Consider the following 25393-nt stretch of genomic DNA (forward strand, 5'->3'; position numbering starts at 1 on the left):
CCTGGCCAGTTAAGTGCTGAATAATGGCACTTAACTGGCCAAGTGCTGACTTCATCACCAAAATAGCTGGTTCTCATTAGCACTAATTGGTTAAATGTTGCTAAAAATGATCAGTTAGCCCCAAACAGGCCATTTAATTGGCCAGGAACCATTTCTGGCCAATTAGAATCCAATTCTTTAAACTTTTTCTCTTTTCTCCTTTCTTCACTTCTTCTCCTTCCAGTCTTTTTTTTTTTTATCATTCTCTTGTGACCTACCCTCATGGTTTGTTCCTTTCCCCTCTCCATTTATTTTAATATGATGTATCCTCTTATTGTTTTTCCCTTTCATGTCAAGTATGTCTTCCCAAGGTTTTTAATAATCCCTGTGCCTCTCCCCTATTTTTTATTCTTGTAAAATTTGTGTGGAAACCGCTTAGTCTTCAATAAGCAGTATATCAAATATAATAAAACTTTGAAACTTCAACTTCAACTTGAAACTTTGAATTTCTAGAATTAATGCAGAAAGATCATTTTAAAGGGTTCAGTTTGTAGCGTTAATACTATTAAAATCACTGAAAAATTTCTCAACCCAATATTCTAATACTCTGAACAATGCTGCCTTTTCCCCCCCTCTAAACAGCAGTACTTGAGTTTGCTGGTGCTGTTAGGGTAATGAGTGTGCTGGCCATTTTTCTGAGAAATTTGCTAACCTTCAAAAATCCAATGAATCAGGCCAGTTCTTTGACCCTTTTACATATATTTGTTCTGACTGATCTGGATGAAGTGCAGAATCTACTTAGCTAAGCTGAAATCCACCACTTGTGACTTGGATCTTTGCCCATCTTGATTAAACAAAGAGCCAAGAAAAGGTATGGCTCATTACTTATAATAACTTAAGTACTGAGTCTTGACAGAAGACTGCTTTTCCAAGGCTCTTAATGAAAACACTTATCTGACCAATTAAAAAATACAGAATATATGTCGATGATATTCTGTTCTTCTTCCCGATAAAAGACATCCTTAATATAGATCTTTGCTTGCAAAAGTATATGGAAATGATCGGAAGTTGGATGAGTGAAATTATTTGAAATGAAATGTTAACAAAACGGAGGTAATGGTGGTGAAAGTCCAAAGAGATAATTTTGAGTTGGAAAATGTGGTTGTTATGGGGGGAAAACTGCCAGTAAAAAAGGAGATGACTGTCCTAGGAGTGTGCTTAGATAGTAGTTTGACAATGGAAAACCAAATATTAAAAATAATCAGGGTGGGTTACATGCAACTTCAAATGCTTTATAGATTACTAGCATATGATTTCCATACTGTGGTTCAGACATTGATCCTGAGTAGGGTGGATTATTGTAATTCACTATACTTAGGAGTTGTGAAAGGGAAGTTGAGGGCTTTGCAAATGCGTATCAACTGCGCTGCAAGATTAATCACAGGGGTTCCTAGGAGTACCCATATAACTCCTGTGTTGAAGAACCTACACTGGTTACTAGTGCTGCCCGATTCGCAATTCGAATCGATTCACCTATTCACTTTGGGTGAATCGATTCGAATAGATCTGTTTTTGAAGAAAATTGGACTTACCAATTCGTCGGCCCCCTTGCTAGAGACCCGTTCGGGCTTTCCTTCTGCCACCGGAGTCCTTGCTTCTGATGTAACCAGAAGTTACATTGAAGCAAGGACTCCAGTGGCAGAGGGAAATCCCAAACGGGTCTCTGCGTGCAGATCGGTGGCAGCAAGGCTCTCTCCTTCCCACCCAAGCTTCATTCCAGTCTGATGGAGGAACAGGAAGGAAAGACAAGCAGACCATCAGGGCTCTCTGCCTTCGATGCAGAAAGGAGCTGAGAACAGGCAGGACCAGGGATATTCAAATGTCCACCATCTGCACAGCGGATAAGGACTGCCCCCGACACAGCTCCCTCTGACTACCGCAGAGCCTCTAAGACTAGCAGACCGGCACAGAGTGGGTTGACTGCGCTTTCTTCTCCCACACATGGTGGAGTCCAATCAGAGCTGTCCTCTCCTCTAATGCGCAGCTCCAACACTTATCCCAGCTCAGTGTCCTCCACGATTTGTCTTTTAATCAACCATCTTGTCATTACTCCAGCCTCCTTGGAAGCCTAACGTAGTTCTTTTCCGCCCAAATTAATGCTTGCAATATCGTTCATTGGATTTACAACTTACAAAGAGTCAATTCTTTTCCATGATCACAACTTTCCATGATTACAACTTACAAAGAGTCAGTTCTTTTCCATGATCAATAAAGATACAAGAATTGAATTGTGACATTTCTAAAAGTTTAGATTCTTTAATGCACATCTTTTCTTTCTGCCAGGGAGACATGTATTGAACGTGATAAGGGATTTGAGCTTTCAGTTCCAAATGTAAAATCATTTTTACTTTAAAGAGAAATAGCCTTATATGAAGATATTGTTGGGCTCAGCATTTGGCTTCTGAGTACATACATGCCCTTAATATGTAATGATAAATTTTTCAGTATTTCTCCTCTCCTCCCTGGCCAGGCAAAAGTGGCAGTAGCGAATGATATTCACTATCCTGCCGCTACTCCGGGCATCTTCTCTCCATTCGACCTCCCAAGCGGACACAGGACGTTTTCACTGAGGGTGGGCCGCAGTGGAGAGAAGACACAAGGAGTGGTGGTAGGAGTGGATCGCTAAATAACTACCGCCACCGGCAACACCTTGTAACGTCAAAATAAAGGTAGATGGAGGGAGAGGGGAGATTGAATTGGGGGAGTTGGTGGACTGGAGGAGAGATGGGGAGAAGATGGCTCCCACACATCTTGAAATTTCCTAATATATCATCGCTGTGTTGCTATTAGTCTTTCCATTTTATACATAGGACATAATGAATTCCACCAAAAATTATAATTTAGTCTACTCCAGTTCTTCCTGTTATAAGTAATTTGTTGAATGGCAACCCCAGTCATTATGAGTAATACCTTGTTATTATTTGTATGCAATCTTATGCATATTCATTGTTGAAATCTTGAAAACCGACTAGGTTATGGCCCTCAAGGACTGTGGTTGCCCACCCCAGCTCTGTACTGTATAGCTCCCTGAAATCTTTGCAGCCCAAGAGCATGACCCTGCATTTTTTAGCATTGAATCTTAGTTGCCAATTTCTAGACCATACTTTAAGTTTCACCAAATCCCTCCTCATGTTCAAACATGTCTACCCTGTTACCGATTTTGGTATCTTCAAAGAGGCAAACCTTACCAGCCAGCCCCTCCACAATATCACTCGCAAAGAAGTTAAAAAGAGCCAGTCCAAGGATCAATCTTTGCAGCACACCACTGATAACAGCCTTTTCTTCAGAGTAAACTCCATTACAAACGACCCTCTTATCTGGTTTCGACCCTAGTCAGCCACTTCAAGGCCCGTACCAAGGGCCTATATGGAACTGTGTCAAAGAACACCACATCTAATATTCCTCCTAAATCCAACTATCTGGTCACCCAGTTAAAGAACTTAATCAGATTCATCTAACAAGACCTACCTCTAGTGAAACCATGCTGCCTTGGGTCTTGCAATCCATTTTATTCCTGAAGAACATAAGAACACAAGAATAGCCTTAGTGGGTCAGACCAGTGATTCCCAACCCTGTCCTGGAGGAACACCAGGCCAATCGGGTTTTCAGGCTAGCCCTAATGAATATGCATGAGAGAGATTTGCATATGATGGAAGTGATAGGCATGCAAATTTGCTTCATGCATATTCATTAGGGCTAGCCTGAAAACCCAATTGGCCTGGTGTTCCTCCAGGACAGGGTTGGGAACCACTGGGTCAGACCAATGGTCCATCTAGTCCAGTAACCCATCTTCACGGAGGCCAATCCAAGTTACAAGTACCTGGCAAAAATCCAAATAGTAGCAGCATTCCATGTCTGTCTTGGGGGAAGCCACTGTTTGCCCTGGATTGTTGGCATGGAATGCTGCTACTATTTGGGTTTTTGCCAGGTACTTGTGACTTGGATTGACCTCATTGTTTTCCACTTTAGAAGGATTTCCATTAATTTACTCACCACAGACTAACAGAATAATTTCCAACCTCCTCCTTCTGCTTTTGCCTTTCTCCAGTTTTCAGAGACCACTCCAGACTCTAAAGATTTCATCAGGCCTCATCACTTTGTCTTCTTTTTTGTTTAGCTAGCTCCTCATGAACAGAACCTTCTTAGAATCGTTCCAGATCTACCATGCATCCATTCCTATTAATGTTTGTCTTCTGCAGTCCTATTTTAAGCCCTTTATTTGTGAATACAGAACAGAAATATTTGTTAAGCAACTGCACTTTATACTTATCAGCTTCTACATATTGCTCACTTTCACCCTTGAGCATCTTAATGCCACTTTGATACTTCCTCCTCTCACTTACATACAGTGTATCTAAAAAAAATAAATAAATCTTGTCCCCCAGTTTTACCATATTGGCTATCATTTCTTCAATTTACGTTTTTGCTTTTCTGACTACTTTTCCAGCTTCAGATTCAGACCTGGCTATCCCATGGAAACAGTTCTGGTGACAGTTGTGGATGACATTGTCCTAAAAAGAAATTGAGGAAAGATCATACAGTTAGTTTTCTTTGATCTCACATCAGCTTTCAATACATTTTAGCTATAATTTCAATTTTATGATACATCCAGATATATTGTATGTATCTATGAGGCTAGATATGCTGTCCACCCTAGATGAGCTAAATCACTTTTTCTTTGGCGACTGGTGGTTGTCACTTAGAGGCCCTTTTACTAAAGCTTAGCGTGTGCTAACGGCATTAGTGTGTGCTAAATCCTAAGAGGTCCATAGGTATAAAATGGACTTCTTAGCATTTAACACATGCCAGGCTTTAGTAAAAATGCCCTTTATATTTTTCATCTGGAACTACTTTGTACTGTTTGGTAAACAATGAATGCTTTCCAAGGTAATTTCTAAAGGAAAAACTGAGCAGTTTCTCCTGAATGTTTTTAGTTATGCGAGCACTCTCCTGCCTCCCAGTGGAGATGGTGGAAATGAGGACAGTTCCTGGATTCAAAGAGGCATGGGAGAAGCACAAAGGGTTTCTGATAGAGAGGGAGAAATTGTAAAGCATTTGGTGTGGATGAACATACTGGTTAATTTATATTGTCTTTTAGTTCTCTGTTTCTGTTTTCAGAAGATGACTTTTAAAACACCACATAGAAATGGCTGAGAGGGGAGGGAGGAATAAAAAGATGTTCTATAGGAGTTTTTATGAGATATAAGTGCACGGGGAAATTGGTCTGATAGGGATGTGGGAGAGGGAGAGTGACTGTATGTGTGGCAGATTTTACCATATCTATATTGCAAATGGCTACTTATTTTTGTTAGTGGTAGCAAGTTGTTACTGGCTGTTTTGTTTGAGCTTTAACAGAGAGCTGATTCATAAGAAGGCGGCTGACTGAAGCTCCCTAATTACTAGAATGATAAAACATCTGTTCTTCTCTGTACTCATTTACTATAATTTTATCTGTGTAGTAAGCATTCTTTTCTGAAACTCTAGCTGAGTTGGATGTATTGTTTTAAGAAGATGGTGGCTTACATTTCAATGAAATAACTGAGCACTTAATCTTTCCATGAAATTCAGCATTTGGCATACAATAACAGTGTTTTAGATCTGCTTGTATTTTTCTGTGAGCTTTCATTATCTGTAATCATGATTACGTACTTTAATCTGGTTAGCTTTTCCTCAGAAATGTTACTTGAGAATTAAGGCAGCAGTGTTATATAAGAAAGTAAACTGTTTATGAAATGTTAAAATCCATACTAACATTTTTCAAAACTGCATATTATGTTGGAAATAGATGTTTTAACTCTAGAAAGCTTTTTTTTATTGCTGGCCGCTGCAGTAAAAGCTCTGCAGCTCATAGGAATTCTATGAGCGTTGGAGCTTTTATCAAAGTGGCAGCGATACAAAACCCTAATATGGCTTGATAAAAGAAGGCCTTAACTTTTTATTTATTAATTTAAATAAAAAATATACAAGAAATCCTCTCTGTGAGAAAAAACAGTGCTTGTATGTATTTTATTTCATAATTTATGGTTCGCATATCTTACAATTCTATGCGGATTATAAATTATTCAGGTACTCAAGCATTTTCCCTAATTGTCCTGGTGAGCTCCCACTCTATCTAATGTACCTGGGGCAATGGGGATTAAGTGACTTGCCCAGGGTCACAAGGAGCAGTGCGGGATTTGAACACACAACCTCAGGGTGCTAAGGCTGTAGCTCTAACCATTGCACCACACACTCCCACAATAAGAAAGATTTAAAAAAAAAAAAAAAAAAAGAAATACAAGTCAAATTGTTTTGTAACTTAAGTCTGCAGTATGGGTTGAGGTGAGGTGAAGAAAATATCTATGGAAGATTAAAGTTTAAAAAAAAAAAAGAAAAGAAAATAAGTTTAAACAAAAGTCTGCTTCTTATCATTGTACTAGACCAGTCTAGATAACTGGGTTGTGCAGATTTTGGAACAAAAAAATTCATCTCAACCAAATAGAGGCTTAGACAAATAATGAAAACAAAACAAAATGAATTTGCCCCAAGTAAGTATTCTTAAGAGGGAGAGTGACCTCAGAAACCCAAGCTTAGAACTTTCAACAAAAGCTTATAGTATCAAAGCTTTAAAGAATTCCTTTTTCATTCATTAGTCTCACAAATACCCTCCATTTTTCAATTATAATATATGAAAAATCATTTTGTGAAAAGCACTTATCTTAAATTTGTAACCATCCAATGGGGTCCTTTTCACCCACTGTTGATGGGCTTCTTCAGAGAATAATTTACACAGGCCAACAGAAAAAAATGTTTTTGGTGCCTTGGGTTTTTAACCTGTTTCTGGAGTTATTTGGGGTGCTGATTCAGAAAATTGCATTGGTTAGACCGTTTCAGCTCTAGTTTCTTAGATATAGTTATGGGATAGTAGATATGCCTTTGGGATAGTAGAGCCAAACATGAACATTGGGCAAAAAAAGATTGGCCTCTGAGGAAATATATCATGGTTGGAGGACAAAATGTAATCAATGAACCTTTGATAGCATGAGATAGAATCATACTGCCACCACTACATATAAAGCTAGGCCTGATGAAACAATTTGTAAAGGCTCTGAATAAAGACGGTTTGCGCATTGAATACATAGCGCATATGTTACCTAGACTTACCATGGAAAAACTGAAAGAAGGAATTTTTGATGGTCCACAGATTAGACAACTTATAAATGACCCACATTTCATAGCATTAATGAATGAAATCAAATCATGTGCCTGTTCTTCATTTGTTCTTATTGTGAAAAACTTTCTTGGCAACAAGAAGGCAGACAATTGTACACAATTAGTAGAGGATATGCTCTTTCATTTAAACAGGCTTGGCTGTAATATGAGTTCATTATCTGTATTGTCACTTAGATTGCTTTCCAGAGAACCTTGGTGACTTAAGCAAAGAGCAAGGTGAAAGATTTCACCAAGACATAAAAACAGTGGAAGCCAGATACCAAGGAAGATGAGATGCACACTATTGTTGGAATCTTATACGGGATTGTCCTGGCAGATCCTACTCTCAGAAGTCTTACAAAAGGAGCTTCTTATGTGTCAAATGACTGGAAAGTTTGTATCATAAACTTGTTCTTTTGGTATAAAATAAGTAGATTTTCATGTTGTACACTTTTCTTTTAAATTTTAATATGTTTTCTTCATGCTTAAGATATTAATTTAAACACTACATTAAAATATCCTGATTTTTTAATGGGTGAACAAAGTGGAGAGTGGTATATAGTACATGTTCTGAATCTCAAAATCTAGAGCTGATAGGAGAAAACTGGTGCCATTTTTGGAATCAGCAGGTCAAATATACCCAGAAATAGGTCTAACATTTGAGGCACCAAAATGAGTGTTGACCAGTGTTATAAGTGCTTAAGCAGACAAAGGATTTGAATCATGCTCTAAAAAAATTAAGCACTGTCCTTGCATCAAGATATTGACAGAACTGAGCTTGTTAAAAGAACCTGAGGCAACATGACATAGTCAGCCAATTCAGCCTGTAAGACTGCCTTAACATGCTTTCTTTTCATGGTAAGCTCCTTTTTATGGAAGGACCTCAATATTGGTTAAAGATTTGGAGGAGGTGAGGCTGTAAAGGCTCTCTGAGAACTGTGCTTGTTCATCTGTGGGTAGTTTTTCTTAAATATCTTGTCCCAAGGCGTAGAGTTATTTTCATTTGAGCAAGTAATCCTTCTCCTTGGCATGCTTATAGAATCATTTCAAGAAGAAGCAGCTCTTTCAAGTGGCCCATAAGTCCCAAGATAGCACTGGGTCCTTGGCCATAGAAACAAGGGATGGTTAACTAGACTAAGAATGGTTAACAAGACTGAGAATGTTAATTTCTTTGAATAGCATGACCAATGAAATTTTAAAACACATTGGTTAACAACCACTCTTATCAAAGGGTCATTCTATGAGAAAATGGGGCCCATTTTGATTACACCTATCCGTAAAGACCAGAAAAATTCAATTGCATTGAAGTCTAACTACAGGCCCATAGCGAGTATCTCCTTATTCACTAAACTACTGGAAGGAATGGTCAATTTGGAACTAGTGAATTATCTAGACAAATTTAATATTCTTGGTGAATACCAATCAGGATTCAGAAAAGGTTTTAGCATGGAGACAGTTTTAGCTTCAATTCTTAATCACCTTTACAGCCTTTTTAGTAAAAGTACCAGTGCTCTGATCTTGCCACTAGATTTTAGCAGTGCTTTTGATCTAGTTGATCATGAAATAATGCTCATTGCCTAGACGCAATGGGGCACTCGGGAAGAGTTTGGAACCAAGTAGTTTGTGATGGGAAATACTCCAGTTCTTGGAAAAATCCTTTGGGGGTACCTCAAGGTTCCCCCGCTATCACCCACCTTATTTAATATTTACATTTCATCTTTAGGACACCTATTACAAAAGTTAAACCTAAAATACTATATATATGCTGATGATATCTCTATTTTAATTCCTTTGAATAGCATGACCAATGAAATTTTAGAACACATTTCCTACATTATGACTGAAATAGAAAATGGACAATCAATTTTAAATTGAAATTAAATACAGAAAAGCCAAAAGTTTTCTTGGCAAGCCCAAAGGATAAATTTACTAGAACATTGTTACACCTAAATGGTTATGATTATCCGATATCTACAACTATAAAAATATTAGGAGTCACATTAGACACCCATTTGACCATGGTTGAACATATGAACTTAGTGGCAAAGAAGTGCTTTTTTTGCACTATGGAAATTAAAGATCATTAAAAAATATTTTGACCCTTTATCTTTTAGATTACTAGTGCAGTCATTGGTTTTATCTATATTGGACTACTATAACATTATTTACTTGGGTATACCTAAAAAAAACTGAGAAAATGAAGAATAGTGCAGAATACGGCCGTCCGTTTAATATTTGGATTGAAGAAAAGCAATCATGTTAGTCCCTACTATAGATTGCTGCACTGGTTACCAGTGGAGACACGAATAATGTTCAAGTTCTCTTGTATTTGTTTTAAGTCGGTTTGGGAAATAGCCCCTACCTACCTCTTACCTCATTTCGTGCTATATATCCCCACTAGGATAACCAGAAACTGTAATCTTTTTGCCTACCCAAGGATCACTGGTTGTAAATACAGGTCCTTTCTGGATAGAAATTTTATGTTTCAAGCAAGTAAACAGCAGTCTTGGTTAGGCAATTACATCAATAGAGCCAGGTTGACTTATGGCGCATTTCGGAAATCTCCTAAACAGAAATCTTTTTAAAATTAATTCTAGCTATTCTTGAGAAACATGTTGTACTTTTACTATTTGTATTCTGTAATTCACTGATTGTCCAGTTCTCTTAAGTGTAAATCGCCTAGAAGTCATAAGATTGAGGCGGTATAGAAGAATAAAGTTATGATATGTTATGTAATGCCCCTGTATCGCTCCATGGTGCAACCTCATCTGGAGTATCGCATTCAATTCTGGTCTCCTTATCTCAAGAAAGCTATAGTGGCGCTAGAAAAGGTTCAAAGAAGAGCAACCAAGATGATAAAGGGGATGGAACTCCTCTCATATGAGGAAAGACTAAGATGGTTAGGGCTCTTCAGCTTGGAAAAGAGATGGCTGAGGGGAGATATGATTGAGGTCTACAAAATCCTGAGTGGAGTAGAACGGATACAAGTGGATTGATTTTTCAAATTACAAAGACTAGGGGACACTCGATGAAGTTACAGGGAAATCTTAAAACCAATAGGAGGAAATTTTTTTTCACTCAGAGAATAGTTAAGCTCTGGAATGCATTGCCAGAGGTTTTGGTAAGAGTGGATAGCGTAGCTGGCTTTAAGAAAGGTTTGTACAAGTTCCTGGAGGAAAAGTCCATAGTCTGTTATTGAGAAAGACATGAGCGAAGCTACTGCTTGCCCTGGATCGGTAGCAGGGAATATTGCTACTCATTGGGTTTTGGCCAGATATTAGTGACCTGGATTGGCCACCATGGAAACAGGCTACTGGGCTTGATGGACCTTTGATCTGACCTAGAAAGGCTATTCTTATGTTAATGAATGCTCACCTGTATGGAAGAAAATCTGTCAAGTTGTGAACCTTACAAGTATACTTAACCTATAAAGTAGTCATTTGGAAATCCCTAGACTTAACAGCAAACTTTAATAAGGAATATATTTATATATTAGATTTTATGCTGTTACTCACTTTTTAAAACTCATACTTAATAACTGGAAAATCCAATGAATGCTGGCAGACCCAGTCAAAATCTCTGAAGGTTGGGCGGGGGTCATTTTCATCTCTTTTATTTGGAGTGGGTCCCTAGCAGATCAGTGGGTTCAGGTTGGTATATATCAGTGGTTGTGCAGGTATATACTCTGGAGTTCAGAAAACTCCTTGCCAGTAACTTTATGCTTTCTTTTTATAGCTCAATGGCCAAAAGAAAGATAGTAGTTAAAACTCTAGACCACATTCTTCAAATAAGCTACTAGGTTTAGTAGTCCATCTGTGTTATGGGTCCCAAGAAATAAGTGTTTTTTCTCCTATATTGGATTTCAAGGAAAGTCAGTACCGACCTCTGTGTACCCCAGTTCTACATGAAAGCATCACAATTGGTGATTGTGGTGGTAAGAAAAAAAAAACCCCAAATGTATCTCTTTTCTCAACCTTTCTGAGGCCTATCTTTACATCTAAATTCAGGAGCAGCATCAGAACTTCCTTCTTTTCTGTTTTAAAAGTACCATCATTCCAGAGCCTGACCTTTGGAATGGCTATAATTCTGAGAACCTTCTTCAAGGTTATGATGGTCATGGCAGCCTCCCTGCACAGCTTAGAGATAAGGGTATATCCATACCTAAGCAACTGGTTAACTCAGGTGTTGTAGAGCCTTGGACTCAGGTGTTGTAGAGCCTTGATTGGGTAATAAATAAATCAAAAGCAATCTGGTGTACTCTCAAATACTAGAATAGATGGTTTGCCTGACTCGAGGAAGAATGGACAGGCTAATTTCTCAGCTCCATATATTACATGCTCAAGCAGCCCTCAGAGCTTGGTATTATCATCAACACCTGGGTTCCATGGTAGCAATTATAGGGGACATTTGAGCCCTCGCCAATGGGATCAGTGACCAGGAGTCTATAGTTAGAAGTACAGCACATCATTCACCTTCCCCTGCATATATTGGTCTGGAGGTCTCTTGCATAGTGACTGCCCCAAACCACCTGCTCAAGAGTGGAGACCTGTAGCCATAGGGTCTCTGGAAGCACCAGGAGGCAGTCTAGCTAATCAACATGCTTGAAAGCCAGGGCTATGTACATTGTGCTGGAGAACTTCTCTTCTCTGAAGGGGGTTGGTGGTGCCACAATGGATTCATACTCTAGTTTTGAATTTGTTAGGTTGACCTTTAGAACCTTTAAAGCATGCTACCTTTTAAGTCAATGAAGCAGGATTCTTCATAGCTATCTGCTTGGCAAGGTGTGTGTCAGAATTGCAAGCCCTTTATTGTAGAAATCCCTAAGAACATAAGAACTGCCATACTGGGACAGACTGAAGGTCCATCCTGCCCAGTACCCTGTTTCCAACAGTGGCCAACCCAGGTTCCAAGTATCTAGCTGGATCCCAAGTAGTAAAACAGTTTTTAAGCTGCTTATTCTAGGAATAAGCAGTAGATTTCCCAAAGCTATCTCAGTAATGTATTATGGACTTCTCTTTTAGGATATGAACCCAACCTTTTTTAAACCCTGCTAAGCTAACTAATTTCACCACGTTCACCAGCAACAAATTCCAGAGTTTAATTACACATTGTGTGAAGAAATATTTTCTCTGGTTTGTTTTAAATCTACAACTTAGTAGTTTTATCGCATGCCCTCTAGTCCTAGTATTTTTGGAAAGAGTAAACAAACGATTCACATCTACTCTTTCCACTCCACTCAGTATTTTATAGACCTCTATCATATCACCCCTGAGCCATCTCTTCTCCAAGTTGAAGAGCCCTAGCCGCTTTAGCCTTTCCTTATAGGGAAGTCATCCTATCCCTGTCATCATTTTTGTCACCCTTCTCTGTACCTTTTCTAATTCCACTCTATCTTTTTTGAGATACAACGACCAGAATTGCACACAGTATTTGAGGTGCAGCCTTACCATAGAGTAATACAAGGGCATTATAACATTTTCATCTTTGTTTTTCATTCTTTTCCTGATGATTCCTAACATTCTACTGTATTTGCTTTCTTAGCCACTGCTGCACATTGAGGTGAGGATTTCAATGTATCTTTAACCATGACATCTAGATCCTTTTCTTGGGCAGTGACGCCTAACATGGAACCCTGCATCACATAGCTGTAATTGAGGTTCCTCTTTCCCACAAGCATCACTTTATACTTGCTCACATTAAACATCATCTGCCATTTTGATTCCCAGTTTCACAAGGTCCTCTTGCAATTTTTCACAATCCTCTTGATTTAACAATTTTGAGTCATTAGCAGATGACATTTCAATACTCATTCCTCTAACCGAACTCACTTCAGAAGTGTTAAATTATATAGCTTTAATTCATACACAAGTGGAAATTTGGACATCTACATTTAGATTGAAATTAAATTTGGGCAAATCAAAATTCTTTCTAGCTAGTCCTAATGAAAAAATTACTGAAACAACTTTACTTCTAAACGGTCAATTTTATTCAAGATCTCCTTTGCTGAAAATTTTAGGGGTTATTTTAGATCGGTCCTTATCTTTTAAGGCCCATACAGATTCTCTGATTAAAAGATATTTTATTGTCCTCTGGAAACTGCGTACTATTAGGAAATATTTTGATTTTATATAATTTAAAATCCTGGTTCAATCTTCAATCCTTTCAATATCAGATTATTGTAATGTTATTTATCTGGGATCGTATAAAATAACTACTAGCTGACTAAAAATCATACAAAATGCAGCTATTCGTTTGATTTTTAATCTGAAAAAACACGATCATATCAGTGTATATTATCAAAAGCTTCACTGGCTACCGTTTGAGGTTAGAGTACTATTTAAATTCAGATGCATTTGTTTTAAAGTTTTATTTGGCTTAGCACCAGCTTACCTTGCTTCTCATTTTAGTTTTTTTATTTCTAAGAAAAATATTCGTAGATCTGGTTGGTTTTATTTTTCTTCAGCAAATGCATGTCGTTACAAAAAATTTTTGGATAGGACCTTAGCATTCCAAGCAGGATTAATGAATTCATGTTTGAGTCTTCTTGTTTCTCCATTTCTTACTTACTATCAATTTCAAAAAGATCTTAAAACCCACTTATTTAAACAATATAATATACATTATTGATTTTTATATTATCATGTAGTTATAATGTACTTTTTAATCTTTTTATCTATACTTATTTTAGTTTATATTGTGTGAGATAATAAAATTTGCGGACGACACCAAACTATTTAGTGGAGCTCGGACTAAGGAGGACTGTGAAAAATTGCAAAGGGATTTGCACAAACTAGGGGAATGGGTGACGAGATGGCAGATGAAGTTCAACGTTGAGAAATGTAAAGTATTGCATGTGGGAAGCAGAAACCTGAGGTACAATTATACATTGGGAGGGATGTTATTGAATGAGAGCACCTAAGAAAGGGACTTGGGGGTAATGGTGGACATGACAATGAAGCCGACGGCACAGTGCGCAGCGGCCGCTAAGAGAGAGAATAGAATGCTAGGTATAATCAAGAAGGGTATTACTACCAGAACTAAAGAAGTTATTCTGCCATTGTATCGGGCAATGGTGCGTCCGCATCTGGAGTACTGTGTCCAATATTGGTCGCCGTACCTTAAGAAGGACATGGCGTTACTCGAGAGGGATCAGAGGAGAGCGATACATCTGATAAAAGGGATGGAAAACCTTTCATACGCTGAGAGGTTGGAGAAACTGGGTCTCTTTTCCCTGGAGAAGAGGAGACTTACAAGATCATGAAGGGCATAGAGAGAGTAGAGAGGGACAGATTCTTCAAACTTTCAAAAAATAAAAGAACAAGAGGGCATTTGGAAAAGTTGAAAGGGGACAGATTTAAAACAAATGCTAGGAAGTTCTTCTTTACCCAATGTGTGGTGGACACCTGGAATGCGCTTCCAGAGGACGCAATAGGGCAGAGTACGGTACTGGGGTTTAAGAAAGGATTGGACAATTTCCTGCTGGAAAAGGGTATAGAAAGGTATAGATAGAGGATTACTGCACAGGTACTGGACCTGTTTGGCTGCCGTGTGAGTGGGTTGCTGGGCACGATGGACCTCTCAGGTCTGACCCAGCGGAGGCATTGCTTATGTTCTTATGTTGTTATTATATTGTATGCTGAGTACCTGTTGTGTAAACCACTATGAACTGCTGGTTAGGCGGTATATAAAAATAATATTATTATTATTATTATAAATGTAATTATCTCACTAGTTATTCCCATCTCTAGATCATTGATAAATATGTTAAAAATCAGCAGTCCCAGCTGAGAACCCCATTATTTACCCTTCTCCACTGAGAGTGCTGACCATGTAAACCTACTCTCTGTTTTCTGTGTTTCAACCAGTTCTTAATTCATAATAGGACATTACCTCCTATCCCATAGCTTTCTGATTTTCTCAGATCTTTCATGAGGTACTTTGTTGAACGCCTTTTGAAAATCCAAATACACAATATCAACTATCTCGCCTTTATTCACAAGTTGATGTAGAGCACTGCATATGTGTGACAAGGCTGAGGAATCCAACTAGCGCTCTAGCACCACAGCTCCCATCTCGGGCGCAAAACCAAGCGCTTCTAAAGTGACCACTTGACACTTGTATTAGAAAAATAACCAACAGCAAAATAATCTTTTATTAGCAGGTATTATAAGAACATAAGAATAGCCTTTCTGGGTCAAACCAATGATCCATCAAGCCCAGTAACCCGTTCTCACAGTGGCCAATCCCAGTCCCTCCTGCCGGTACACCCCTCCCCCCCCCTAACATTGCCGGCATCCCCCACCCCGTAAAGTTACACCTCCGCTGAACCCCCCAGCCCACCCTACTGGACTCCCCCTCCTACACTCTCTCGGACCCCATCAGCCCACCCCACCTTATAATGGTCGCCGGCTGGAGGTATCCTTCCTGCCTCCTTCACATGAATGGCGGGCCTACCCTTTATCGGTGCATCATGAGGTGCACCAAGGAGGTGCCTTAGACCCTGATAGGCCCAGGCACTTGAGGCCTCTTCCATAGGAGCGGCCTAAGATTTCGATTGGCCACCCTGCTTAGGCCAGAGGCTTTAGGCCACTCCTGAACATCACTGGCAGGAGGAATGCCCAGTCCCTCCTGCCAGAACCTCCCTCCCCCCGAACATCGCATTCCCCCACCTCGTAAAGTCACCCCTGCGCTGTACCCCCCCAGCCCACCCCCCTGGACTCCCTCTCCTCCACCCCCCCGGAATCTCCCCTACTTTATCATGATGGTCATGATGCCTTCAGCCGCCTGGCCCGCCTTCGCACGAATGGCGGGCCTGCCCTTTCTTTAAAACTAAAATGGGATGCACCGGGGAGGGGCCTCCTGCTGGCAATGTTCAGGAGGGGTTCTGACAGGAGGGACTGGGCATCCCTCCTGTTGGCGATATTCGGGACGCCATTTTTGAAAAACAAGATGTCTTGTAGTTTGCTGTCATATTGAAAATGCCCCTCTCCACATCTATGTGTCAATACTAAGGCAACAGGAACAAAATAGGGCATAGTCTGGCAGACATTGCAATCCAAAGGCAAACAAAAGCAAGGCATCTTGGGTACAGATGTATAACTTTGGGACACTAGACAGCAAATCAGGAGCAGTAAGCCAAAAATATGAACCATTGGAAAATAAACCCAACATTGGAACCATTGGAAAAAAAATGCCCAAGCCTGGCTTGGACTGGTACTAGCTGGGCCAATCAGGGAGTAGAAACAAGACTGACAGAATTATATACTAGTGGTTAGCATGCACAAAATTGTTATTGTGTACTATCTGCTGAAGGGCTCATTTTATTCCTGTGGGCAGATAGTATGTGTTAATCACTGATTAATGACCACTCCCTCACCTTTGTATATTAGCAAACTATAACATAGTTTTGTATTTCTACATATTGTGATCAAAAGTATGACCAATGTCATGCGTTTCTTTCCACACTAAGTTGAAACATAAGCATTTAAAGAGAGCAGAATGATTCATTTGTAACGTGCTTGTTGAAAGTGTATGCTGAGGTTTCAAAAGGTAATTTATGCATTTGTTCACCTAAATTTGATTTACATGGATGTGTTCAGTTATAATAGAGTTTTTCCTTTATTAAATAGGTGACCAAAGAAAGTGGACCACCACACATGAAGAGTTTTGTTACACGAGTCACAGTAGGAGAGTTCACTGCAGAAGGAGAAGGGAACAGCAAGAAACTGTCCAAGAAACGTGCTGCAACAGCTGTCCTGCAAGAATTGAAAAAACTGCCACCTCTTCCTACAGTTGAAAAACCAAAACTCTATTTCAACAAGCGCCCCAAAACTATATTAAAGGTATTGTCTAATCTAGGGGTAGGCAATTCCGGTCCTCGAGAGCCGGAGCCAGGTCAGGTTTTCAGGATATTCACAGTAAATATGCATGAGATTGATTTGCATCTCAAGGAGGCAGTGCATGCATTTCCATCTCATACATATTCATTGTGGATATCCTGAAAACCTGACCTGGCCCCGGCTCTCGAGGACTGGAATTGCTTACCCCTGGTCTAATCCATTATTGCTAAGTTATATAACCTATAAATGAAAGCATGTGGAGGAAACAACTTTCTATCTAGCCTTGTTTTAAATCTGAAATGACAGTTTTGCAATGTTATTCTCCTTCCCCCTCCCTCCTCCCCACCCCCTACACAAGCACTAACCAGGTTTGAAAACTAAAATGGTCTAATGCCCTCCAAAAGACAAAGCTCCACAGCAAGCTTAATTGAACTAGCTGAACTGTTCAAAAGTTAGAGGGGGCGGGAGGGAAGAGACACCGACAGAAACTGTAACACAAAGACGTGATCTAGTATGTTTGTTTATTAGTATTTATAGACCGCTCTTCACTTTAACATGTGCGGTTTACAAAAGGTCAGTGGGGAAAGGAACGCCATTTTCATAAGGACAATAAAGAAAGAAAAAAAAATTATAGGTTTAGTAATTGCTGCACGATCATTATCCACCCTGAGTTAAGATATCTAAGGCAGTGGTTCCCAACTCTGTCTTGGAGGAACACCAGGCCAATTGGGTTTTCAGGCTAGCCCTAATGAATATGCATGAAGCAAATTTGCATGCCTATCACTTCCATCATATGCAAATCTCTCTCATGCATATTCATTAGGGCTAGCCTGAAAACCCAATTGGCCTGGTGTTCCTCCAGGACAGGGTTGGGAATCACTGATCTAAGGGAATGCCAACCAAAAAGATAAGTCTTCAAAAAAGTCCTAAACCTAGGTTAAGAGAGCTCACAACATACTTCATTTGGAAGGGAGTTTCATAAGGTCAGAACTGAAGCAAATAAGGCTGAATTTCAGGTTTATGCTAACTTAACCAGATGAACTGAAGGTAAGGTCAACTTATGGGCAGTTGATGAGCATAAGCATATCAAACCAAAGCTGAAAATTGCAATATACATGTTCTACATTATCTATGCCTATTTTGTGGATGAATAGCATTTAGTGACTATGGGGAATGCCTCCTTTCCTTTAAGCAGTTGCTTTTAAAAACATACACAGAAGGGGATTGCTGCCTTTAAAAGCATATCCTTGGAGGTGATGTTATTAAGACTAGGTGTTCCCAATCAGTTCTTTTTTAATTTCATGGTTTTGTCAGACCATTTACACTTGTTTTCTGAAAATAATGGACATCAGACACGCCATAAAGCAATAAACAAGATTTGCTAAAACTGTGTGCTTTTGCAAAAAACTAAAGAAAATTAATTTTCAGCACATCAAGTTTCAAGTTTATTCAAGTTTATTCAAATAATTTGATTAAATGCTTTTCAAATTACAAAGCGTTTTACAGAAATAAAATTAAATTAAAAAAAAAAAAAAATCACTAATACATAATCTTTATAATTAGACCAACAGGGGTAAATTGAACAAGGGAAACATTAGGAAAGGGGGGAAGAAATACAATTTTTTTTTAAAGAAAAGTACATAAAAGGGAAGTACATTAGGAGGGGGGGGAAAGAAAGATGGTAGTAGAGAGAGATCAAATGAGAGAAATACTGATGCTATAGTTTTATGAATGGGAAAGATCATAGGATGGTACCTCATCTGCGATATTGCTTAAGGAGCTCACAATCAAAACACTGACTGACTTAGCTGATCTGACTGACTTAGCTGACTGACTGACTTAGCCGATCTGAAAAACAAACTCCTTAAACTACATCTCCTCCTGGTCAATAGCCTTAGTGAAGGTGATTGGCAGATTTTAGACTGGGTCACGACAACACAGGCAGACCAAACCTTACAGAAAGTTTACAAAGCTATCTGCCCAGCAACAATCGCAGCCAAAACCTGCATCCTGGAGGAAAAGTCCGTTACTAAGAAAGATATGGCTGAACTCCAAGAGTCAAATTGGCAGATTTAAGGTCATCTGGAAGCATTGGATGATTGCAGGAATACATGTATTAGCAGCCGTTATTTCCAATGGTAAACTGCTTGAGTTTTCACAGTTGCAACATAAATATGGCCTTAATAAATCACAAAATTTTAGATCGATGCAACTGAAGCAGGCCATTCAGGTGGGGGTTCCCTGAGTAGAAAAATCTAAATAATCAATATAGTTTGGAGTTCTTATGCTTTCATGTGGACTTCCTAGGACACCAGGCCGCTCAGTGGTACAAATTAATATCTGGATTTATGACTAAAAAACCAAAGACTGGTCTTAGAGACATTTGGAGCATTGAGATTAAGCATCAAATTACTGCGTCTCAATGGCCACAAATTTGGTCTTGGAGGATGAGATGTACAATGTCTGCATCTATGAGACAAACATGGTTTTTTCTGTTGCATAGAGTATTCTGGACCCCTGTTCGTTTACAAAAATTAGATTGCTCTAAGTCTGATAGATGTTGGCATTTGTCATCTTGAAGCAGGGACTTTAGACCATTTATTGTTCTATTGTCCATTTATTATAGATTTTTGGAAATCAATTTGGGGCCAAATTAATAGTTTATTAGAAAATCATGTGCCATTATCGTATGATACAGTACTATTTGGAATGTCTATGAGGGCTAAGAGCCAAATATCTTCCAAAAATAATAAACTCTTACATATTTTATCAGGAGTTGCCATACAACAAATAACATGTGTCAGCCTAGAGGCCTATGGGAAATTATATCAATCTGACCCTGGCATGGGAAGGCAGATAGACTCTTAGGCCCTGATTCTCCAAAAGTGCGTCCCGATTTTAGGCAGCTGTAGACGTCCTACAGCTGTCTAATCAGCCAATCGGGATGCACGTTTTTTTTAAAAAAATGCTCCCCAGGCAGGCCGCCCGGGAGAGGCGTCCTATACTAAAAGCCGATTCTGTAACAGGCGTCTTTAGAGAATCGGGTTAAATTAGACGCGGCCGCTATACTTATGGCAGCAAGGGATCTCCCTGCTGCAATATGTATAGTGGTTGCGGCCGCCTGTCCCATCACCGACAGGAGAATGCCTAACTCCTTCTGTCGGAACCCCGAGCCCCCTCCCCCCCCAAACTCGTAATCGCCGACAGGAGGATGCCCAACTCCTCCTGTCGGAACCCCAGACCCCCCTCCCCCAACAAACTCGTAATCGCCGACAGGAGGATGCCCAACTCCTCCTGTCGGAACCCCGGAACCCCCTCCCCCCCCCAAACTCGTAATCGCCGACAGGAGGATGCCCAACTCCTCCTGTCGGAACTCCGGAACCCCCTCCCCCCCAAACTCGTAATCGCCGACAGGAGGATGCCCAACTCCTCCTGTCGGAACCCCAACCTCCCCCCCAACTCGTAATCGCCGACAGGAGGATGCCCAACTCCTCCTGCCGGAAAGCCCAACGACCCCCCGCCCCAACTAATCTCCCTCCCCCAACTAACCTTTCAATGTTGGTCAGCTGGACGGGTCTTGCTGCCGTCCAGCCGACGGGTCTGCTTCGTGGAAATGAGACGGCACGCCCCTTCCCGGCCCATCCCCGCTAAATCTAAGGCCTGATTGGCCCAGGCTAGGCACCTTGGCCAATCAGGCCTTAGGATTAGTGGGGATGGGCGGACCCGCTATGCCTAAGGCCTGATTGGTCCAGGCTTCTACAGCCTGGGCCAATCAGGCCTTAGATTTAGCGGGGATGGGCCGGGAAGAGGCGTGCCGTCTCATTTCCATGAGGCAGACCCCTTGGCTGGACGGCAGCAAGACCCGTCCAGCTGACCAACATTGAAAGGTTAGTTGAGGGAGGGAGATTAGTTGGGGCGGAGGGTCATTGGGCTTTCCGGCAGGAGGAGTTGGGCATCCTCCTGTCGGCGATTACGAGTTTGGGGGGGAGGGGGTTCCGGGGTTCTGACAGGAGGAGTTGGGCATCCTCCTGTCGGCGATTACGAGTTAGGGGGGGGAGGGGGTTACGGGGTTCCGACAGGAGGAGTTGGGCATCCTCCTGTCGGCGATTACGAGTTTGGGGGGGGGAGGGGGGTCCGGGGTTCCGACAGGAGGAGTTAGGCATCCTCCTGTCGGTGATGGGACAGGCGGCCGCGGCCGCTATACTTTATTGCAGCAGGGAGATCCCTTGCCGCGATCAGTATAGCGGCCGCGTCTACTTACAATGTAGACCAGCATTTTGCTGGCCTACATTTTAAGCGTCTCTTCCTCTACTAGGGAGACGCATAGGGCCGCTTAAGTTCGCCTAAGGCCTGAAGGCGAGCTTAGGCATCTTGCGGGTCTCCCTAGGCTCCCGGAGGCGCCTTCAGGCCTGCCTGGGGAGCATTTTTTTTTTTAAAAACGTGCATCCCGATTGGCTGATTAGACAGCTGTAGGACGTCTACAGCTGCCTAAAATCGGGACGCACTTTTGGAGAATCAGGGCCTTAGTGCAGGGAAACTGTTTTAAGTTTCCCTGATTGAATCATGACTAGCTAAAAGGTGTTAATGTCTGATTAAGAGGGTGCTTAGGACAATGTTGCACAGATCAAGCCAGAGACTTAATCCCATCACCATGCTTGCAGATGTCACACTCTCCTTTGTCAATTAAATTGACCATTGTCTCAAACAGTTTGCAAGTTCTAAACAGAAAGATACTGGGAGATACAATATTTTCTCTAGTCAGAATAAGATTCCAAGGTATAAAAGCCTGCTCTCTGCTCTATCAAGAGGTCTCTTTTCCTATCAAGCTATCAGGAGAGGGGTCTTGGCCCTCTCTCTCTCTTTCTATCTAGCTATCTCTTGGCTCTTGGCTTGGCACTCTGGCTCTCCCTCTCTCTGTCTATCCTTCCCTTTATCTATGGAACACAAAGCTTAGACCATCCCCCTTTTCTCTTTCTCTCTGCCTTTCCCTACAACTTCATGCTTCCTTCTGGACTCTGTAAGGCAGTGAGACTGCTTTGCTCTCTGCTTAAGTGTAATGCTCTCTGCTTAAGTGTAATGCTCTCTGCTTAAGTGTAATGCTCTCTGCTTAATTGTAATGCTTTTAAATATTACTTTTCTGTAAGACTATTTCTATAATATATTCTTTATATAATCACCCCTAGCTGTGCTTCTTATTTGATTCTATCCCTAATGAAACTTCTGTGAAGGTATTGAACTCGGGACCGCAGATTGTAAGGCCATGTCAAACATAACCCCTCCAACCTAACATTGTGGGGGTGCGACCATCCTTACATTTTATTAAACTTACAACATGCAATTGGATAAACTGGAATAGATAAAACTACAGTTTTTGGTGGAATTCAGTATGTCATATTTATAAAATGGAAAGAACATTAGCTATTCAGAAAGAAAATTTTAATAACTTTCAAGATGTGCGGGGGCCATTAACAAATTATTGCAATGAATAAGTATCATTTTCCCTCATTTGTACAAATGTAAGAATGGGGTGGAGAGAGGAGGGATTTTATTATATGGTATAAGCGTTATGAGATGTTGAAAGGATGGGAGGGAAAGGGATAATTCTGTTTAATATGAAGAATTGTAGAAGTTCAAGTGATATATTTAAGTTAAAATGGTTGATACCTTTTGATGCACTTGATGTAAATTATAAAAATGAATAAAGTATTACAAAAAAAAAGAAAGAAAGAAAGACATGGGGGAAGCCATTTCTTGCCCTGTATTGGTAGCATGGAATATTGCTACCTTGGGTTTTGGCCAGGTACTAGTGACCTGGATTGGTCACCATGAGAATGGGCTACGGGACTTGATAGATCATTGGTTTGACCCATTAAGGCTATTCTTATGTTCTTATGATACTGTTTCCAACCTAACTTCTGAACCACTGGATCGAGCCACCACCTCCCTTTTGTCAAGAGGACTGAATTATGTAATGACATAAGCATCATAGCTAGAATAGAGGCTTCTCTCGCAGGACTGCCTGACGATCAAGCAGGCCACATCTGCACAGAAACCACCAGGTTACTACTAAGAACCAAGGTACCTCGCCACAACCTGCCACATGAGGAACACCTGGTACTGAAATCCCTACAAAAATGACAGGACCTAGTGATTCTACATGCGGACAAAGGGAACTCAACTGTGGAGATGGACGCCAAAGATACCACCAAAAAAATCCAACTTCCTAGCCGAGGACACATCCAACTACTCCCCAGCAGTCCACTGTGGAAAATTCACAGAGAAATAACAAACTGGATAAACAATGCCACTTCTATTGAGCTAAAGTTAAAACCTCACTAGATTCTATGGCTTACCCAAGGTCCACAAACAAGGAGTCACTCTTTGATCCATTGTAAGTGCATTCAATTCTCCAACCCACCCTTTAGAACATAAGAATTGCCGCTGCTGGGTCATACCAGTGGTCCATCGTGCCCAGCAATTCGCTCTCGCGGCGGCCCCCGGGAAAAAGACCAGTGCTCTAAAATGAGTCCAGCCTCACCTGTGTATGTCTCAGTTTAGCAGGAACTTGTCCAGCTTAGTCTTGAAACCCTGGAGGGTGTTTTCCCCTACAACAGACTCCGGAAGAGCATTCCAGCTCTCCACCACTCTCTGTGTAAAGAAGAACTTCCTTACGTTTGTACGGAATCTATCCCCTTTCAACTTTAGGGAGTGCCCTCTCATTCTCCCTACCTTGGAGAGTGTGAACAGTCTGTCTTTATCTACAAAGTCTATTCCCTTCAGCATTTTGAATGTTTCGATCATGTCTCCTCTCTGTCTCCTCTTTTCAAGGGAGAAGAGGCCCAGTTTCTCTAATCTCTCACTGTACGGCAACTCCTCCAGCCCCTTAACCATTTTAGTCGCTCTTCTCTGGACCCTTTCGAGTAGTACCATGTCTTTCTTCATGTACGGTAACCAGTGCTGGACGCAGTACTCCAGGTGAGGACGCACCATGGCTGGTACAACGGCATGATAACCTTCTCTGATCTGTTCGTGATCCCCTTCTTTATCTTTCCTAGCATTCTATTTGCCCTTTTTGATACTTTAGCGCATTGTGCAGACGGCTTATCGACTCGTCGATCAGAATTCCCAAGTCTCTTTCCTGGGAGGTCTCTCCAAGTACCGTCCTGGACATCCTGTATTCGTGCATGAGATTTTTGTTAACGACATGCATCATTTGCACTTATCTACGTTGAACCTCATTTGCCATGTCGCTGCCCATTTCTCGAGCTTGATTATGTCACTTTGTAGATCTTCACAATACCCCTGTGTCTTCACTACTCTGAATAACTTTGTATCGTCCGCAAACTTAATCACCTCACTCGTCGTGCCAATGTCCAGATCGTTTATAAAGATGTTGAAGAGCACGGATCCAAGCACCGAGCCCTGTGGCACCCCACTGGTGACACTCTTTCAGTCTGAGTATTGTCCATTTACCCCCCACTCTCTGTTTCCTATGCTTCAGCCAGTTTTTATTCCATGTGAGTATTTCACCCTCGATTCCATGGCTTGCAATTTTCCGAAGTAGTCGTTTGTGCGGAACCTTGTCGAACGCCTTCTGAAAATCCAGATATACAATGTCGACCGGGTCTCCCTTGTCTATCTGCCTGTTTACTTCCTCAAAGAAATGCAGCAAGTTCGTCAGGCAAGATCTGCCTTTGCTGAAACCGTGCTGGCTGGTCTTCATTAAACCGTGTTCATCAAGGTGATCAATGATGTGGTTCTTTATCAGCGCCTCTACCATCTTTCCCGGTACCAAGGTCAGACTCACCGGTCTGTAGTTTCCTGGATCTCTCCTTGAACCTTTCTTGAAGATCGGCGTAACATTCGCCACTTTCCAATCTTCCAGAATCTTTCCCGATTTGATCGACAGATTGGCTTTTAGTTGAAGCAGTTTGGCTATAGTCCCTTTCAGTTCCTTGATGACCCTCGGATGGATGCCATCCGGTCCCGGGGATTTATCGCTCTTAAGCCTATCAATCTGCCTGCATACCTCTTCTAGACTGACCGTCAACCATGTCAGTTTCCCATCTTCGTTTCCTCCATATAGCCTGATGGGTTCCGGTATGCTGTGTAGATTCTCTTCGGTAAATACAGACACAAAAAATGTGTTCAGTTTGTCTGCGATTTCTTTGTCCTCCTTTAGCACTCCCTTTATGCCATGGTCATCCAGCGGTCCCACCGCCTCCTTCGCAGGTCGTTTCCCCTTAATATATCGAAAGAACAGCTTGAAGTTTTTCGCCTCCTTGGCTATTTTTTCCTTAGTCTCTCTTAGCCTCTTTTACCTG

General features: G+C 41.0%; 1 protein-coding gene across 5 annotated transcripts in view; it reads left to right on the plus strand.

The window, feature by feature from the left end:
• Positions 1 to 25393, plus strand: part of STAU2 (staufen double-stranded RNA binding protein 2) — a 365534-nt gene that overhangs the window by 117927 nt on the left and 222214 nt on the right. For all 5 annotated transcript variants that reach the window (XM_033933324.1, XM_033933325.1, XM_033933321.1 and 2 more), the window contains one exon: positions 16860 to 17072. In XM_033933324.1, the coding sequence (XP_033789215.1) occupies positions 16860 to 17072 (213 nt within the window). The remainder of the gene's footprint in view (positions 1 to 16859; positions 17073 to 25393) is intronic.

Source organism: Geotrypetes seraphini, chromosome 2 (genome assembly GCF_902459505.1).
Source record: "Geotrypetes seraphini chromosome 2, aGeoSer1.1, whole genome shotgun sequence".
NCBI classification, from domain to species: Eukaryota; Metazoa; Chordata; class Amphibia; order Gymnophiona; family Dermophiidae; genus Geotrypetes; species Geotrypetes seraphini.